Source organism: Enoplosus armatus, chromosome 5 (genome assembly GCF_043641665.1).
Source record: "Enoplosus armatus isolate fEnoArm2 chromosome 5, fEnoArm2.hap1, whole genome shotgun sequence".
NCBI classification, from domain to species: Eukaryota; Metazoa; Chordata; class Actinopteri; order Centrarchiformes; family Enoplosidae; genus Enoplosus; species Enoplosus armatus.
In genome coordinates this window covers 15,345,854-15,366,049 of record NC_092184.1, presented here as the reverse complement: position 1 = coordinate 15,366,049, position 20,196 = coordinate 15,345,854, and the positions used below count along the sequence as shown (strand labels likewise).

Below are 20,196 nucleotides of genomic sequence, written 5' to 3'. Positions count from 1 at the left end.
AATTTCAGAGCTTATTGGATGTTCCCTTTCAGTTTACTGACAGCTGCACCAATCACCTCACTAATGAAAGTGCACCGCTGTAGCACAGTGCCAGGGCCTGCGGGAACAACATGCATGTGTATGTGTGGCAAATTCTGTGCATGCATTTTTATGCGTGTGTCTCTTTTCATTTACCAAAGGCCACAGCGACACATGCAGGGCCACACAGCAGGTCTAAAAACTCGACCACATGGACATGGAGGTTAGCTAGATTAATGTCCGTCGTGGTGTGCACCACGCATTTGGGCACAGCTCCACCTCCACTCCTGCCTCTTCAGCCATGGCTGGAAAATATTCATGAATTGGCCACGCTCTATTAGGCTGTCACTGGCTTGGGTGATTAATGAGGCCGGCACATGTGGACGAGCAACCGACAGCAGGCTGCCAACCGACCAACTGACGGGGAGGGATGAGGCTGGGCAAGTCGAATGGGTTTCAGCTGATGCTATTGCTGAACACAGACCCTTACACACACACTCACACACACACACACACACAAATCCAGGCATGCTGCCATTTTATGCATTTTCTATTGAATGAATGAGGGTCACATGAGAGGGTGCAATCAATACAGCTACGTCATTTCCTGGACTGTCTCCCTCTTGTAGCAAATGTATAATTCCAGTGTGGTTACCTCCTCCCCTTCCCTCACTCCAATCACTACATTTCACCTCTCCCACATCTGCTGAATATAATCCTCTCCCCTCCTGTCCTCTCCTGTCCTCTCTTCTCTCCTTTCGGACTCCCTTTGGTATCTTCTATCTACCTCTCATCTCTCCTTATTTCATTTCTTTTCATTTCATTTAATTTCCTTTCCAGTCCTCTCTTAGCAAACTGACACAGAATAAGAACCCCCCCACCGACCCGCACACCCACACACAACCAGAAGGAAGAAGAAAAGTAATGTTAAAATGAGTTTCTTTTCTTTAAACTTGCCAATATTAAAGTCAGAGGGTGCCTAAAAGGTTCACCTGTTATCAATTTTCTCGCCAGAGCTGTATTAATCAACTCTCTGAGGAATAAATGTCACAGAAACAGTATCTGAGCCCCAAATTGGAAGAATGACTGACAGGTACGGGAACACCTAAAAGGAAAAAACAAATACTGATATGTTTCTGAACCTTGCAGGTATAGTGTGTTATGTAGTGGGGTTGGGTTAAACTTTGATGAGATATACAGTATTTCTTACTTTTAGTAAGTTTAATTAATTCTTCCCAGCAACATTTTCCAATTTCTGCATAATCAATTTCCATCTTTGGCAAATTGTTTAAAAGAAACCTTGTTTTAAAAAGGTACCCTCACATTTGCATCTATTATTATTATTTACTGAAACTAAATTTGCATACACAAGTTTTGGTTTAATACATAATATGTGGTGCTTTAAGGTCTTAAAGGTCATGAATGAAAGGAGTCTCCAAAGTAAAGACCAAGAGACAGCCAAAGAGGAAGTTGAAAGGCAGAAGAACTGAGAATTGGTATAGGCGGGGTGGGCAGTTCACAGCGGCTCATTGCCATCTCTGGGCTGTCTGACACATGGTTGATGTCTCAAGCCTATTTCCTTTCTTCAAAGCCTTGCGTTGATTAGGAAAAAGGTTAGCGGGTGCCACTCAGGGTCATGGTGCCTTTGTCTAGGGAGTTGTAATTACTGCTTGCTGGACTACGAGAGGGTGGGAACAGGCCATGATTTAATCTTCCTCTCTATTTACGAAAATAACTTCCCTCGAGGAGATTTTCAAGCTTTTTTAAGGTCATTCAGTTTATATCTGTAGAATCTAACGAGTGCCTTTGACAAGGAGGCGGTCAGATCACTGGTGGATACAGCCGCAAACTCCATCCTCATTCTCTTTTGTCTGTCTTAAAGATGTGTTTTGATCATCAGCAGGCAGTGTTGCAGACATCACACCAAGATTGAAGGCTGAGGACAGATTATACGCGACACAGTGTAACGTGCTATGTCATTATTTTAATTTAAGGATGATGATGACTTTGAAAAAGAGAAAGGACTCTGCAGTAAATGTAATTCATTTTGGGATGCAGACAGCGGGCATGCTACAGTGAGGGAGTTTTAGCTGTAGAGTGCAGCAGCTGCTTCAGAGGGGAGCGTGTCACAGGGTGAGATGTTGATAAACACCGCATCTGTTGTCGGAACACAGTCGGTGTGCGTGCGAGACGCTTGTGTGCGCTAACACGTGTTAAAGGATACCAGACATTAAACAAAAATGTTTGCACTTTGTTGACAGATGTAGGGAAGGCGTGTGAACATCCTCCCCAGGTGTGTATGATTGTGTGTTTTGTCGTGAGGGTGTGAATGCTGTACTCACAGTCAGCCTGTGCACAGATGAGGCAGGAGGTGGTGCTGTTAAAGAAGGTGAGAAGTCCGGCCACAGCCAGGCTGATGTCGGTGTTGGTTGGCCTCAGGTCCAGAGTGGTGAACCGGGGGAACTGGACCTTCAGAATGTCCTCTGGAGCCACCTTGACATAGGGCACCTGCGCAGAGATGCTGATGTCAGGCTATCTGTTGCATTTGAATCATTTGCAGTTGATTTTGACATTTCGCATTCATGTTTATGTTCAAAGATGCAGCAGATGACTGCAGACAGGACAACCATAAAAGGGATAAAAACAAGTGAAAATGTGTGTGTGAACTGCAGAGTAAAAATAGTATGATGCCAGCAGACAGCCAGACATAAGATTAGCTCTGTAGAAATAAGTTTAATCAGTTATGATTAATTGTGAACAAGGGTAACTCAGGGGTCTGTGGTAATGTGCATATTCACGATACACATCTTTCAATGACTGAGGCACTGAAGCTCATGTAAGGTACAAGTAGGGATCTAAAAACTTGTTTTTGTTGCACCAACATGAACAAGCCCTTGTTAGAGAAATCTTCAGTATAACACCCCCTCAACGTCTGTTACAAAACATTTGTTTACCCGGCTCACTGTGGAGCAGCTCAACGGTGTGTTTCAGGTGACACTTTTATAAAGCACACACATGCACACACGCACACAAACAAAATATGCTTTTTCACAAAACATCTGGAGAAATGAAATGACATTTTGGTGCTGTTAGAGGAGTATTATTATTAATAATCTTCTGATTATAACACAAGAAAAATCGGAGACGTCATCATTGGTGATGTTAATATGATGAACAAAAACTGTTCATTCCACTCTGCTAGAAAAGTCAAAACCATCTAAAACTGTTAGCTATACCTTCTTAAGCACCGTATTTGACTGCTAGTTGGGAGAATTGGCTTTGTACTCCAGCACATGAAATAAAATGGGGACAATGAGGTTGAAGTTAATTGAAGGTAGTTACATCCACATCAGATGAACAGTGTAGGGGTTGTGGTCCTTTTTACACAAAGTCCCAAAATTTTAGAAGAACAAAAGTAATAAAACATATACTTAAATAAGTAGATTAAAGGTATCATATCTAATAATTTCTGTTAACAGACTGAACTCTTCAACCAATAGCCATCAGCAACTGAAGCATGTGCTCAGTTGGACTGAGGTCATGTGTCTAACCTGACCAGTCAACAAGACTCCTTTTGTTTGGCCATAAAAATGTACGTATGTGGAGGATTGCTGTCCTGCTGCATTGTCCTAAAATTTGGGAACTGGGTATAGAATATGCCAATTGTTTCTGCACCATTCATCCAAGATGGATGCTGTAAGTGAGCATCTTAACCTCATAGTCACTGTTCAAATGTACTGTGCTGCTAACTAGTCAAAACAAGAGAAAATGTATCTATTATCTACTGGGAAAAATAACGCATTCAAGAGTATAAACATATGTAATAAGGTGTGTGTGTTTTGCCAGTAGTGAGAGCAAAGATCAAACCCAAAGTAAAAGAAAGCGAGCCAAACCTTCAGTGAGAATCAATAAAAACACTATTGTATCCCAGCCCCATTGTGTGGCGTACAATCTTCAGTGAGATTGATTGCCGTGTTTTCACAGCGTTGATTTGTTGTAGCTGTATAAATATCTGTATTCCTTAGCCGCCCCTAATGAATTTATCATACCACCCCCACTGTACTAACAGGTATGTCTAACACAGGCTCATCTCCGCTGTCAGAACGGAGGTTAAGTACACTACAGCCTTCAACGTTCCCTCAGCACAGCAACAAATTCGGACTGGAGCTACCTACATATCTGCTGAACTTGAGGCAAATCATAAATTAAATGCCACCTCAATTTCAACACGTCTCCCTTCTATTTCTCTCCAATTAAATCCATCCATCTCTGCTTCAGTTCTCCATGTGATGATGTGAACGGATACATGCTGCCAGGCCTTACAGTGAAGCCTGGGAGGAAAAAAGTGGGGCGAGGGAGAGTGCGAAACAGTGTGGCAGGTGTTGGGTCGGTCAGCTGGCAAGGCATTGCAGTAGAGCGCAGTGGGGCTTGAAGGGGATGCAGGAGGAGGACATGCTGGGTCCGAGAGGAGGAACAGGGAAGGGAGCCTCTTCATCATGGCAGATTGCCTGTCTGTGTGGTTCCCAGTGCCCCACACATTGCTTTCCCCCTCGTCCCCATATCCTCTCGATTGGTTTTCCATTCCTGCCCATCAGGGTGTAATGGAGTCCCTGGGTGACTGGATGGATGGAGGTGTGGCCGCTACTGACAGCCACTGCTGGAACGCCATTCATTCCTCAAAGAGTCCTAAAACCTGGGTAATAGCCGTACACCACACTGGGGAAATGCGCCCGTCTTCAGGTGTGTCTTTCATCTTCCCTGTTGCATTTGTACAATTTCTCACTACCCTTTCCTCATTTCTCAGATTATTTGCTCTTTTTTTTCCACTTGTCCCCTTTTCCCATGTGTTCTCTCCTTCCTTTTCGGCACTGCGGACTGGTGCTACTCGACCCCTTTCACTTAGAAACCTGACACGCTTCGATAGGCTGTATCTGAGGCAGCAGGGGGCTTATCAGCTTACACAAACACACACATATTCACATGCACACACGCAAGCACACACAGATACAAACTTTGTCCTTCTCCATTCCATCGGCCCGTTGGACCCTATTGCTAGAAACGCTGGCATCTCTGGGGAATTTCTTGGCTCGGAGTCTCGATTCATCATCAAATTACACAGCATGCAGCCTTGATTCACACTGAAAATATCTAAATAGGTATCCTGTTCATTTTCCCACTTATTTGTTTCTTACATGCATTTTTTTCTAGTCAAAATTCTCTTAATCTGCGATATTTATCACCTTCTTCTTTTTGAATTTAGTGTTCACAAGGGAGCTGAAGGCTAAATGTAGTTTACAGCAAGGTCTGGCAAGAGAGGACCGTATCTATACATCATGCCTTAACACATTTCCCCCTGGTTGGAGTAATATGATTAATTGGTTGTTAAGCAGTGGCAGTCACTATCCTCCTCATGTGGTGGAGAGACAAAGTGTTTTGACTCAAGACTTGAGTTAAAACAGGGGTTCTCCAAGCAAAGAAAATCAATCTCCACATTACTAACAGCAAGTTGTCAGCCACATCAAAGTCTCATGCCAGACTTCTTATCTGCAACCAACAGCTAGTATCACTCACTCTGCTGGTCGATTAATCCCAAAAATAAAAACAGAAAAATCTTTCCTACATGTGTCTTTGCAGGGCACAGCTTCAAAGACTCCTTGAACCTCACAGCTGCATCACTTTCAGTGTAGCTCTGCGGGAAACAAGTTTGCCCTGCCAGCAATACTAATCTACTTGGAGTCAATTTAATGCCAAACTGGCACATCTCATCACAAATTATGACTTGTTGATTTACTGTAATGGACAATGCCACTCTTTGTTTGTGTTAATTGTTAAAGCTGCGCTAATCAATATTTTTTAATTTTTTAACAATGGATCAAATGCTGTGTGTAATGTGAATGGGTTGCTTGTAGTGATAAACCTCAGTGTCTTTCAGCTCATTGCTTTGGTTTTACAACCTGCAAACTGACCAACCACAGCAGGCGTCTGTTATAAGTAAAAATGCTCTGATAAACCCACCATACGTTGCCTGTCCAGCACAAAATGGCAGACAATGTTAGCGGCTTGCTGATGAACATAACAGCGTATTTAGTAGATAACGAGACAGATGTTTTTCTCAAGAGTTGGTGACAGAAAACAGCTGAAAGGAGAGTGAATATATTCATCAAGCCAGACACACAACTCCAAATGAATGTTGCTCCGTGTCTACTCCGGTGATAATATGTCAATGTTGTGTTCACGCCTTGTTTTAACTGCCCCCAAGTGGCCAAAAAAACGAACAGTTAATGCTGCTCCAAGGTTCTGTCTGTATATAATTTGCATTCTCACAGCGCACTACACACTTTATTTCTCTACCATCTGTAGTGACTGATTAAAGCCATTCATCTTCAACATAATGAAAAGGCAATCTCACACATTAAGCGTGTTATTCTACATGCAAGTGACTGAGTTTTCTGACTACAGTCATCTTTCGTGGGAACACAGTGGTTCATGGTTGTGTTTTGTTACTTTAAAAAAGAGAAATTTAATTATCTGGTGGAAAATATTCCCTCATTCTGTGGTTTATAAACATTCTACACACAAATTATTATTAATTTATTATTAGTACAGCAATTAAATTCAAGTAGGTTTTTACCAATTTTAATCTATTACACTTAATCTAAAGGCACAGAAAATGATTAGAGGCAGTAAACAACTTGTAGATACAAGCTGTAACTCAAAATTGGATGGATATGTCTTTTAAAAGCATCTGCTCAGGGCTGTGGCGCTATTGGTGTAGGAGTGAAACTAATTATATCTGAATTTTGTGAGGGGAAGAAAAGCTCAGGCAAACAATAAAGCCCAAGGTAACCGCTCTGCTTTTAATAATCTGGTGGCTCCACTGTAAATAGAACTAAATGCCATGGTGACGGCTGTGGAGAAAGACAAGCGTGTGTCAGGGGGGAATGAAGGGTGGGTGAAGGGAGGGACACAGAGACAGAAAAAGGGAGAGAACGGAGAGAGGGATAGGAAGAAACTGACAGTCCGACTGACAGAAGAAGAGACCAATGAAGTGAGCGACATACAGTAGAGGCTGAGACGGGGGAAACGGTGTACAGGACAGGAAAAGAGGAAAACGTAAACACACATAATAGGCATAAACAGAGAGTGAGTAATGGCGAAGGGGTTGCAATCAGCGGCCATTAAATGGTCTCATTGAATTTAGCTGTGTAAAATTTGATTCTGTTGTCAAAGGCAATCTGTCTCATGTTCTCCCCTTTATTGGTTCATTTCTCAAGACATACAGTTTCAGGGGATTCAATAACAACATCAGCATTTAGCTTTGTTATTGTTTGGTCTCTGTGGGCTACAAATACATTTCAAGAAGCTGAGTGTTGTGGCTCTCATTTATTATTTAGAAGACGCAGTACTTATTTGCTATTAGAACATGAAGTCATAAAGTGCTGTGTTCATTATGTAATGACTAGAGCTGAGTATTGGACTTAACTACTCCAAAAATACTTTTTTGGATTATATGTCAAGTATCAAAATCTGTGAAGTACGCAAAGTTTCCATTGAATACCTGGTCAGATTCTTAGTGGGTGTTCAAATGGAAAACAGCCGTGCGTTAAACTGTTTCAGGTACCAGTTAGACAATGAAATATAATCCAGGAAGTCCAGTTTGAGTAAAAGATGCTTGAGTTTGAAAGCTTACCAAAACACTTCACAGCTGGAGAGTTATCGAGGCAGCAATCATTTCACCTTTTGTCACTACGATCATGAGGCAAAGAGTAGGAATCCGGCATTAACTTTGCAAAATAATAATCAGGAATGTGTGCTAACATGCATTTGACTCGGTTAGATTAGATATTTTGTCATTATGATATTTCCTCATTTAAATAATCATCTTTGGCAAATGTAAGGTTGCTTTGTGTTAAGACAAAGTTATTTTGTTGTATTTATTTGTTTTTGTATTTGTCGTACAAATATTCCTCATTGGCAGGTATTGAAAAATAAGTTTGTTTTAGTATTGGAATAGAGTGCTGCAGGAATGAGTCCTGACACCCGGAAATGTCCTAAATAAGACGGTTACTAAATGAGACTACAGTGGTTGTCGCGGACATTAATGTCTTCATGCCGAACACGGAAAGTCATCTACTCACTAGTCCGCCCTTGCAACCTTAATCTATATTCTCTTAAAAGTTGAGGTTAATGGTGGTGACGTTGAAGTTATGCGACCGTGGTGTAACATTAGCTTTTTACTCCTGGCAATTCCATTTGTGCTTCAAAAATCATAAAAGTGGTGTTCATTTGAATGTGTGAGTATCATAAACTTTTGTTTGCCACAGAGCTTATTTTCTGCAATAATCCAAAATCCCATAGAAAAATCCCATTGGCTTTTTGTCGAGGGAACCACGGCGATGCTAACTTCTGGGTTTGCCTACAAAAATACGTCATCCCCACAACACTCGATTGAAGCCCAGGAAGCTAGTCTTTCAAACGATACCCAGTCCTAGTAATGACGAGCCATGGGACAGAGTTGTACCTTTTCGCACAGCCCAACCACAAAAGGTACAACTGTGTCCCTTGATTCCTCAGAGTGTGTGCATGACACAGGAACTGAGTCCTGCTCACTCTGGCTTGAATGTGTGCTCTTGTCTGTATATATGTGTATGTATGTGTGTGTTTCCTGCAGTGTGACAGAAAGGCTGACAGGTCTGCAGACAGAGGTTTGACAGGCGTTTAATGAGGAAGCTCTCACAGGACACAGACTTTGCACAAGTAACACACACAAACACACACACACGTACACTCTTGCACACACAGTGAGCAGTGGGGAAAAGGAGGCACCTTTGTTTGGCAGCAAAAATACCTCAACCCAATTACACTGTGCTTACAATATACTTCCCTTAATTACACTGAGATTGCACTCTGATCTGCTCAGATTAGCTATTAGAACAAGGAATAAAATGAAGCAGCACATTTTCACACAGCCAAGCCAGTGATGCGCTGTTGAACGCTTGTTGGAAACAGCGAGGGGTTTTTCATTGCTTTGTATAAGCTTACCAATAACCTCTGATAACCCTTCTTCAATGGAAAATTGGAGGTTACATTCGAGAAGGGTAGTTTCAAATCTGACCAGGCATTAGTGAGGAGACCGATGCTCTGAGCTGGAGTGAAGGTGAAAGCTAATTTCCCTTCCGTCCAGTCCAACAAGCTGTGGGTTGCCTCAGTTGTTGAGCTGACAAGTGCCCAAGTCGTTCGGCTACCTGTCTGCTGTGAACCTAACAGGAGCCTGCCAGGAGGGGGTCCGAGTGAGGGGAGGTGAAGAGGAGGTGGATGTGCAGTAGTGCCATATGGAGAGCAGAGACATAATGAGCAACTACATCTGTTGGCTTGGACTCAGAGGGGCAACAGAACAAAACTCTGCTTAATAAAGTATCACCGCACTTTTACGGGTCTTGGAACGTGTCAGGCATGGCTGTAGGAAGGTTAGCATTAGCGCTGTGCATCAGTGTTTGAAGTGACTCATTTACAATACCGCATGTTGACCTGGCTATCAATTAGCATACAACACATGCTTGGCAGAAAGACTGAACTGTCCTTGAAAACACTTAGCACGGCAGCCAAGTGGACAGCAGCCATTCAGTCTCAGTGAGCTGAATACAAGGTTCGCTGAAGCCAGACAGAGAAACACTTCATTTACCGTCAAAAAGTGGACGTAGCTAATCAGTTTGGAGATCATCAGTTGTAGAAAACCAACCAATAGCAGAACACAGAGTATGAAGCCTGGCTGGATGTAGCCTACTGCAAGCCAGAGAATTATGTTGGCCACTGAGCATTAGAGAACAGATGCTGTTGGAGACATTGTCCATCAGTCAGCAAGCGTAATGCCAAGACTGGACTGCCAGAGTGGAGTTGGCAACAATGGTGTTGCAGGGTGGCAGGAGATGGAGGAGGGCAGGTGGTAGTCTATTATGTCTACCTGATCCCCTTTCGAACCAAAAGGTTTATGGGGGATTTGGGACACCAGCTGTTGGCATTCAGAAAAGGCCCTTTATCTCTCGTGGGTGAGAAAGGGAGATGAGACACTGGAGATAGGAGAGGCCGAGTGTCAACGCCACCCTACCGCCAATCTCCATCCTCGACCGGCAGCTCATCCCAGTCTCAGTCAGATCTCTATTTGTGGTAGTAATGATCCTGCATCAGGTCCCTGCGGTCAGAGCAGCAGCAGACCAGTGATAAAGATGAAGTGGGCTGCGGTTCCCATGGTGCCTTTTAGGAGAGTGGAACATTGACCACGAGATCTCTATCTCATTGATCAGCCAGTTCAGAGAAAAAGTTCCTTTCCTCCAGAGAGGCTTGTTCCCCACTCCACTGCTCTATTTCAGAGCAAATGTCTTTGTGAAAAAACACCTCCCCTGGTGGTGTTACTGTAAGGAGTGAGGTTAAAAATGAAACCACTAATTTGATTTGGTGAGCTGTCACAAGCCTCCTACCTGATTGAATTAAGTAACATTTACCAGTAAATATTGTCTTAAATGCCCACTGCAATTCTATCTGTATTTATCAAGCATGGAAAAAAACATGTTTGTATTGTTGCATTAAAAAATCTGTTTTTTTTTTTAATCTAACAGTGGGCTTAATCCAGTTCTGGGAATCTGGCCAAATGTTTGACTTACACCACCCAAACAAAGCAAAACTCAACTTTTCACAACAGAATTTCCAAACAGTTAGCCAACAAATCTTAGAGAACCTGGCCTTTGAGTAGAACACAAACATATTGATGGAGAGACAAAAGACTTGAATGTTCTTGATGAGTTTCAGTTCGCGGAGTGAAAACGGCAATGCATTAATTCAGTGAGCAGCTGGCGGAAAGCTGAGCAATATCAGCTGAGTATTGCCTCCTTCCGAACAAGGCAAAACTCTGCTACTTGACACAGCTGACTAAGATGAAACAAAAGCAACATTGTAATATGGACTGCAGTCCCATTTCATAGCCTTGATGACGACAATCAGCTAAATTGAAATACATTTTGCTTGCTGCTCACCTGGGAGTCACTCTGTTTTTCCTCGCTTTCATCTCAGGGATCAAATCAAGAGACTGCTTCCTGATGACAAGATAGTGGATTTGGATATGCACATGGCAGGTTATGCTGGTGCGGCCTTGACAAGACAGATCAATAGTGTTGTGAGAAAAGGGTCAGCGGAGGTGCAGACGACAGCTGTGCTCCTCTAATTATGATCAGGCAGAGACAGAAGAAGCACCTGCGTTTTGTTTGCAAGGAGACTGAATAGAGGAATCCTCTACAGAGTGACACCCAGCGTAACATTAACCCAATCTTTTAATCAAAGGTACTGACAGATTTGTGCACTTGTGTACACAGGCACGCACAAACAGAATGTGACCAATGGGATGCAATACATAAACCATCTACAACATACACAGTAATGCTGAGGCTAGCTTGATCCTCTTGGCTAGTTCTGAATGAATGCGGAACACCTACTAACAAGTTTAACGTTAGCCAGTGAGTGCAGAAATAGCACTTTGCAGAGTGCGAAACGTATGGACGATGTATCCAAAAGCATCTGTTCATGTACACAAAGCATGCTATGAACAAAATATTTGGGTACAGAATAAACTAAGTAGGAGGGTGTGGTCATTGTCTCTCACTATGACCATGAATACAAATATGCCGGAATATAAAATAAAAATAAAATGACCTAGCCCTGTCCTCCACTCTTTTCACACTAAGCAGCGACTGCTATGAACATGAATCAGTTTATCATCCAAAGCGTCCTCAACACCTTCACTCTGCACTCCATATGTTTCATTCTCAGATGGTGCTCTGGGATGATTAAAGTAATAAAATCACCTACAGTATTTCATCTACTGACCTGCTATTAAGTAGCACTAGAAGTTTACAAACTCTAGGCAAACAGTAAAGCTCTTCCAAAAAGGGAAATAAATGTGTGAGGGATGATGCAGCTCCACTTCTGAGCCTTCTTCAGCTGAGCACCTGCCATTAAACCTTTTTTTTCCTTTCACTGCTGAGTCTAAGTTTGAATTCCTAAGACTTTCCAACACACAGACACAGACAAAATAGCAATTTAATCTAAACAGAGGAACTCTTTGTAGGATTTCTCATATTCCACTTCTCAAAGTACCTTTTATAAAACACTGGAGAACAAATTTGATAGTTTCTTTCTTTGGATCCTTATGAATCCTACTGATGATAACGAATGTCAAGTGGAGAGCCAAAAAAAAAGAAAACAAAACAAAATGGAGGAAAACTTCAGCTGTCATATTGTATTGAAAGTAGAAATGGAAAGCTAATTTGCATTACATTTCAATGTATTTTGTCTCTTTTGAGAGGGGAATGTGAAAGAATACAAAGCTGTAAAGGTCTAAGAAATGCAGAAATCCTATTGAGATTCAACAGGCACCTTACTACTCCTGCACTGCTATGAATAAGCAAGCTGCAACTTAAATTTTTCAATTCATACGACATACATCACAGCGATGTGGCTCCTACTAAAGCTCATGAGTCATACTGCACTGAGAAACATGCAGATGCAGCTCTGCCTAATCAGTTCTGATTACTGCTTGTGACCATAAACGTGTCTCTTGCTGCCAAAACAACATTGCTTTTAGCTTGGAGAGCGTTTGATTTTACATATAGTGGTTTTAAAGCCCAATTACAGTGGAGAGCTGAACCATAAGCTGACCCCCCGAGCAGAACAAGACTGACACAGCAGAACTAATACCACTACGCACTCAGACATACAGTGTGAGACTGATGGAGGGTGATTAGGGAGAGGCAGAGAGAGAGGGAGCAGGCTTTTGAATACAATCCCCCCCTATTTCTATTAGTTTTCTTAAGAGTGGCTTGACCTGGTAGTCATAGCTGGTGTCTGAGAGGCAGTTAGATAGGAGGGAAATGGCATGAAAGACACAAGAAACAAGAGGAGACAGGAGAGAAAAAGAAAGAAAGGAGGTGAGAATAAGGACACATCACATCATCAAGAGTGATGAAAGTTGAGGCTTGTGTAAGGGCAGTAATAGCAGATAATAGAGGAGGAACAAAGGTAGAGAGGTGAAAATTGGGTAAAAGTATGGTAGCATGAAAAGAAAGAAGAAAAATAAATGTGAAATGGGGCAATGAGTGAGAGGAGAATAGTGTAAATCAAAGCAGCAAAGGACAGAAGTGCTTGTAATATGGACAGAAGAATGAAGGTCGCTCATTGAATCGGTGTCCGTTGCTTTATGAAATAAAAATGGGCTAAGTAGCATTTTCAGCATTCAAAGCAATCAGGCAACAGGCCCATCTTGCCGGTGCTGGCAGGTCTTGGCTGAATTGCAGGAAGACTTCTCAACTCTCCCATCAAGAGCCGTCGAACCAAATCCAATCCACACGACTTTCTGACAATGTAATCAGGTGGAAAAAGTTAGTGCACGTTCTGACGCGGCAAGCTAGCTAGCTAAGTGGTGCAGCTACACGTTGTGGCAAAGTGAAGTGTTTACATGATGTCAAATTAAAAACATGTAGAATGTAAAGAAAGACAAAGACAATGGTGCTTAATCTTCATTGTTTTTTCAAAAACAATACTGACATTTGCAGAAACAACACTACACAGTTTGGGAAAAAAAACTTCTCATGGTTGCACTGTTGACCTAAGACCCGTACTTTGGTCAGGTGAGCTATACCCATGACAACTGAGCAAACTGAATCAGCTGATGAAGACTGTGAGATGAGGTTAAATGCTGCAGAAAAAGCTAATAGTTGGGCTGTGGGTTTAAAAGATGCAGTCCTGCTAATCCGTGTAGCAATCTGTCTGATTCATACATGTAGACACAGCACCAGGCAGTGTTAAAGGATAATTCTGATTGTTTTAAACACAGTCACTTTATCTCTAACTGTTGGAGAGTGCAGTGCCTCCAGCTAAAATAATGCTGCTCTAAAACTCTAAAACTGATAAATCTTTAAACACAACCATTGTTATGGTTAAAATAAAACTATATTATGCAATGATGTGTAACAGTGCATGAAATTTGTAGTTAATTACATTATCAACAGATCTAAACTCTAAAGGATTTATCTGATCACAGATTTTATTATTTAATTATTTTCATCACAATATAAAGATGCAGTGTTTTGTTTTACCTTTATATATTTATATAACCATGAAAACTACATATTAATGCATCACAGGTTTAAATTTACTGGTTTTCTTTAAAACTGTGAACCAGAATATCTTTTCGCTATCTTGACTATCAAATTAGTTCACTCGATCTAACCAGGCAGGGGGAGTTTCTACAATGCAAATCACAATGAGAGCAAAGCATTGAGGTAAAAATAAACGCTTTGTGTACTCTCCCTCTGCTGGGTATTACAAAACAGGTACAATATTTGGATGATTCTGGTATCCACATGTGTGAGAGCAAAGCCGAGCAGAAGCTGGCTGTGCACGAACAGGAGGATGTGGTGTGCTGGCTTTGCTATGACCAACCGTGGTGCAGTGTCTGGCACAGAGACGGTCTAAAGTGAGCACAGCCACCGTGTAAATGGTCTCTGGCCAGACAGGATTTGCTGGGTTGGCTAGCTGGCTTTTCAAGTCACAAAAAGCAATTCCACACCGTGTGCAGCACTGAGCAGCTGGACAACTCACCCATTTAAATCAGTTTGGACAGCTCTGCACACACTGAGCACAAACACAGCAGGATGAGTATCTGGACATGAGAATGGACACGTTAATGAACACACACACACAGACACACAGACACACAGACACACACACACACACACACACACACACACACATTCAGATCTGTGGAAAATATTCACTTAGTTTCTTATGAATGCCTCACAATAATGACACAAATGAAGCACTGGACCTGCAAAATCCCCCTCTCCAAAAGCATGCAGAAAGGTTTTCAAATTCGTTCAATATCCATTCACACGCAATCAACTGTGCCTTCAGCTTTGTCTGATGGTCCTGTTCGACAATTGCTCCATCTGGTCATGTGGAGGAATCCTACAGAGCTCATTTGCCTACTAATAAAGTCATCTCAAGAAATACGTTTGACTCCAAACTATCCTGGAATTAAAATGAGACTCAGAAAGCAACAGATTCCTTTTTGCTGGGACTGAAAGGGTTTCTTCAGGGCTGCCACCAGCGCTCACAATGAAGCAAAACACTGTATCACAGTAGACAGGAGAGAAAGAGGCAGAAAATGAGACAAGGAGAGCGTGCAGGAGAGAGAAAGACACAGAGAGCCTTAAAAGCAAAAATAATCTAGTTCTTGAACATCTGCACATAAATGACAGTCAAGTTGCAAGCAATTTTCAGATTATTTAAAGCATTTTCTGCAGTGGCTCCATAAAAGTGAGTCAGAAATAAGTTTGTGGGTGTCTGTGTGTGTGAGTCTGCGTGTGTATGAAAGCACAAATCTCTCATTATTGCCATCTCCAGGGCTTGAGCTATACCACTGACCCCTAACCTCAATCCAGCGTGCTTTGTTTGCCCAGCGGACCTCAGGTTCACCTCTGAATCCAACCTGAGCACCACCCTACCAAAATGCAGTAGTGTAATCTCTCTGTACTCTTGCAACCAGATGGCTTTGCAAGCCCAAAGCAACCCCTGGACATCAGACTGGACATTAATATTCATGACTACTTCTCACACATGTTTGAATCATATAGGAATATGTTTCATCTCTTTAGTGGACACAGGGATATTGCACATTTCATCCTTTGTAGTAGAGGAGAGGAAGTTAGGGGTAAAAACGGGGAGTAAGAGCATTTAAACTGAGCTGTGGGGTGGCCACGAGCAGTGGGATAAAAACTGAATTCAGATGCAATATTTGGCACATGGAAATTAAATAACTGACATTAACTTAATTTAGTTTGAAAGCTTCCTATGTCTATTGGCAAAATGACCTTAGGCCAAGGATTTGTATGGAAATAAGATGGTGATTACAAATGGAGGGCTGAATGGGGGGTGGAAAGTCCTTCATACTCAAGTCACCACTTAATAAGAATCAGATTTCGTATCCTTGAGATTCACACGAAAAACAAAGCAACAACAAGAACTCATGCTATTCTGGTTGGCTACAGCAGATAAGCACCTGCAAAGCAGCAGGAGACCCTCATCGAAAGCCCCAGTTAATGTTTCTCATTAGTCGATATTAATCTGCCCTTCCTCCAAATCCTGACCCCGAGGTCTGCTTGCCCCGCCGCACAAAATGGAAACAAACTAGCGACATGACGCACACAGTCAACCCTTTCTCTGCAGTAGCTGTTTTTCTATTAGTCATTATTAGCGTGAAACCCAGATGGGCTCAGTCCCACTCCTCTGTCGGCCCGGTGGAAGTAACCTCCGCAGCAGCAGTGGAACCCGGGGAGTGATTGATAGGGACGGGTGGATGACGTGCTGATCACCTAGTGGGGTCTGTCAGCTGCAATATTGCTGCCAGTGTCCCAGGCAACCTGCCGCCGCAGTGCCAGCATCTGTGGCCTTACGGTCACAGTGAGGGATTAGGTGGTCCCAGCAATGTGTGCACAGTGGCAGGCATAGACACACACACACACACACACACACACACACACACACACATCCTTCCCTCTGAGTTCCTGCGGTTCAGGGTGACCTGTTTTCACTGTATATAGACAGATATAGTATCGCAAAACACACACGCAAAAAGTAAGACGACCTGCTGATATTAGTTATGGATGTGACAAAATTTCTGTATAACACATGAAAGGTAACATTAGGCAGGAGCACCTGCATCCAGTAGCCAATCTACTCATCTCCTGCTGAGCTGTGCTGCAGACTATTTGGTATAGTAAGTGTAGTATAGGGGTTTATATTATTTCCCAAAGGACTGCTGGTTTCTCTGCTGTGCCACTGGGTGAGTCTGACTCATGAAGCATTTTCTTGCAGTATAATGTCCCACCGTGATGGACCTTTCATGTGCTCAGAACTGAAAGGATTTGAGTTACTTTAGTAACTCTTCATACAGTCATAGTAGTATTACCCGGGGTCTTCTGTGATTGGTCATAATAGCAGAGGTTGTCTTTGTTCTTAATCTTGTGAGAATTTGACATGTCCATAATCAGTGAAGTAGGAATTCCTCTGCTAATAACCCACCATGTTTAGATCAGCTACAAGCACTTCACAGAGGTTTTCATAGATAATTGTGTTTCATCTTAACTGTGTTTTCTGTATGACAGGAGCTCCCATATCTTAATACCACAGTCATTGTGGGTAATGCGTACTGTATTATTAGTAACACCATACCACTGATATAAGGCAAGGCATCCCCGTCAGAGTGATCATGACAAGAGAAATGCGACCTCCTTTCTGCTAGACAAAGAACACACACACACACACACACACACACTTTGCACACCTCAAGCCTGAGATGGAGGACCTAATCAGTGAAATCAGCTGGTGTAGTGTTTGGTTGGAATGAAATTCTGCACGCTCTTGGCTCTTGATAGCATCCGGGTGAGGACCACTCATGACCACAACTGAGAACCGTTGGACTTGATTATCCCATTAATTACCCGACAACCTAAAAATACTTATTAATGCATTTTATATAACACAGAATGAGATAAGAGGATCAAAGTATTCCCGAGGAAACAGGTTATCCCCGGGTGTATTAATCTGTTGTCTATTGTCATGACAACTACGCGTCCAAAATGCAATTGTGTGTATTTTTATATCAAAATCCTTCATCTCTTCCTGTAAACTGACAGAATATGTTTCATGACTCATCCTGCACCGGGGGTGGACATAAAATTATATCTAATAACGTGATTATACATTTGTTGGGCAACACCACCAACTCTCAGTATATATAAAAGCTGCAGATCTAGTGAAATAACACTAGCAGCATCAACGTACGTTGGAGAGGATTTGGTTGTCAGATTTTAAACAACAGTGCCAACAGAACTACATGTTCTCTCCACTTCCAAAGGCTCAGACGCTCAGTATGTTCTCCTCCTTTTGTTTAACTGGAGGTGAAAGCAGAAGCAAGTGTTCCTGTTCGGTTTTTCCTTCTCTTCTCTTGTTGAGTCGGTTTGTATTTTAGGTGTGTGATCAAACCCCAGCCACAGTCAGCCACAGTGGGGAGTTAGGAGAAGATGTCCGTGTGTGTGCCGGGGGGTGGGGGGGTGTTAACATGTGGGAGTTAGTAATGTTATTGTGTTAAGTTACTCTTGTTTTATTTTTATTTTATTTAGTTTAGATATTTTTTATTCATTTATTTATTCATCTATTTTGCACTCTATATTTGTACCCGAAATTATACTTAAATATTATTTTTGATATTAATGTTACAATTTTTGTTATCTCTATTTTGTTTTTGCACAAAACTCTGTAATTCTGGAAAATCTGCAAAGCATACTGTCACTATTGAGACACATTGTACACTACCCAACCCTCCCTTGGAATAAAAAAACAATCCTAAAAAAAAATAAGAAGCACATGAAACTATGTAGTTAGGGTTAGGGTTAAGAGTAGCATATGGCTACTTTCACTTAACTACTTGATCTGAATATTTCTACCACTGGTACCAGGAATAAAACTAATATTCTGTCAGCTAGTTGCAACACTTTATGTGGCTCTGAAAAAAAGGGAATTATAAGAAAACTTGACCTTGAGGTGTACACCACTGTGGTACGCACTACTACCACAATAACATTCTTATTCAAAATCAAAATAATACTTTAATACCATTGAAAAAGACTGAATTCAGTGTTTAACAAAACATGGATTAAAATAGTGAATAAGAATAAGTACAGGGATAGAGTAGCATTGCCACACTTGACAATGGAGTGCAGCTCTCAGCACAAAACTCAAGTGTAATACCCCTGAATAAATAATAGTCCACGTGTTGAACTCAAGTCCACCTAGAACGACTGGAAGAAGAGTTGCCAAGAGTGATATATGGATGTAGCATTTCATTTACAAGGCAGATGAAGATGGACGCCCAACTGGCATATCAAAAGCTCAGTGCAAATGTTTTATGAAGCTGTCAAGTTATATGTTGTAACACATTGCATATTTTGTCCCCAGGCACTGTAGCAGCACTGAATTATTAAGAGTTAAGCTAAACAACTATACAGAATTCAGACTACAGCATTGGTGACAGTACTGGCCAAGGCTTGATGGAAATGAAATGGTAAATGATCTCACTTATATAGCGCGTCTCAACCTTCACGGTTCCTACAGCGCTTTACAGCTAAGTCTCACTCACCCATTCACACACCAATAGTGACCGAGCTGCCCTGCAAGGTGCTGGTCTCCATCAGGAGCAACTTACGGTTCAGTGTCTTGCTCAAGGACACTTCCACCATGCCGCCCTTACGAGGACAAAGATTGATTCAACAGGATGACAGCAAATCTTATAATCCTACTTTTTGTAACAAGCATGGACGTTTGGCAGAGCTTCAAAGTATTCTGGTCATCGCAATAAATACACTACCTGTACACATGTGCAATAAGGAGGGATAAATAATGATTTGAGCCAGTGTGGGGAAACCTTTTTCTTTGACTATACTGTGTGTGTCACTTAACAACTCAAAAATGTAATTTCTTTCCTTTATGGGCTCTTTAATATTCATACAGTGGTATTATCACAGCCAGTGTTTCAAAGCAGACAGCCCCGCAAGTCAATGCCACCGGAGATTTTTACCGGCAGGGAGTCCTGGTCTGTCTGCCACTACAACAGGCCGATGTCTCATTAGAAAGACAGGCTGTACTGTACCAGAGGACATTATAGAGACTGGGATGGTAATGGGGTGTCTTTTAACAGGCACGCTGATCAAATTCATGCAGTAAAAAAGGGTGGCTTCTCTGTGGACCAATTATGGTGGGGGGCACGCCAGGACACATGAGTGAAAACCGAATGATTGAAGAACTGAAAGAAAGCTGACACGTAGTTTTTAAAATCTGTATAGATGCAATCAGTATGGGTGAATTCACTTTCATAATCTAAACTGTCTTCTACAAATAATGTAAAACAAAGTGTATCAAATTTAGCAAACGTGCGATAGCATGTCAGTAAAACTCAGATAAATCACAGATAAAGCTCTGCATATACATGTCTTTTCTTATTTATAATGGACTTTGATCTAGTTTATGGTTTTGTATAATTTCAAAGGAGCTCTGTCTCTTGACATCAAGCAGCAA

At 41.9% G+C, this 20,196-nt stretch overlaps 1 protein-coding gene across 1 annotated transcript in view; it reads right to left on the bottom strand.

The window, feature by feature from the left end:
- The window catches only part of grik4 (glutamate receptor, ionotropic, kainate 4), a 128,993-nt gene that overhangs the window by 74,858 nt on the left and 33,939 nt on the right, over positions 1-20,196 (bottom strand). The window contains exon 4 of the mRNA XM_070905266.1: positions 2,361-2,526. Within this exon, the coding sequence (XP_070761367.1) occupies positions 2,361-2,526 (166 nt within the window). The remainder of the gene's footprint in view (positions 1-2,360; positions 2,527-20,196) is intronic.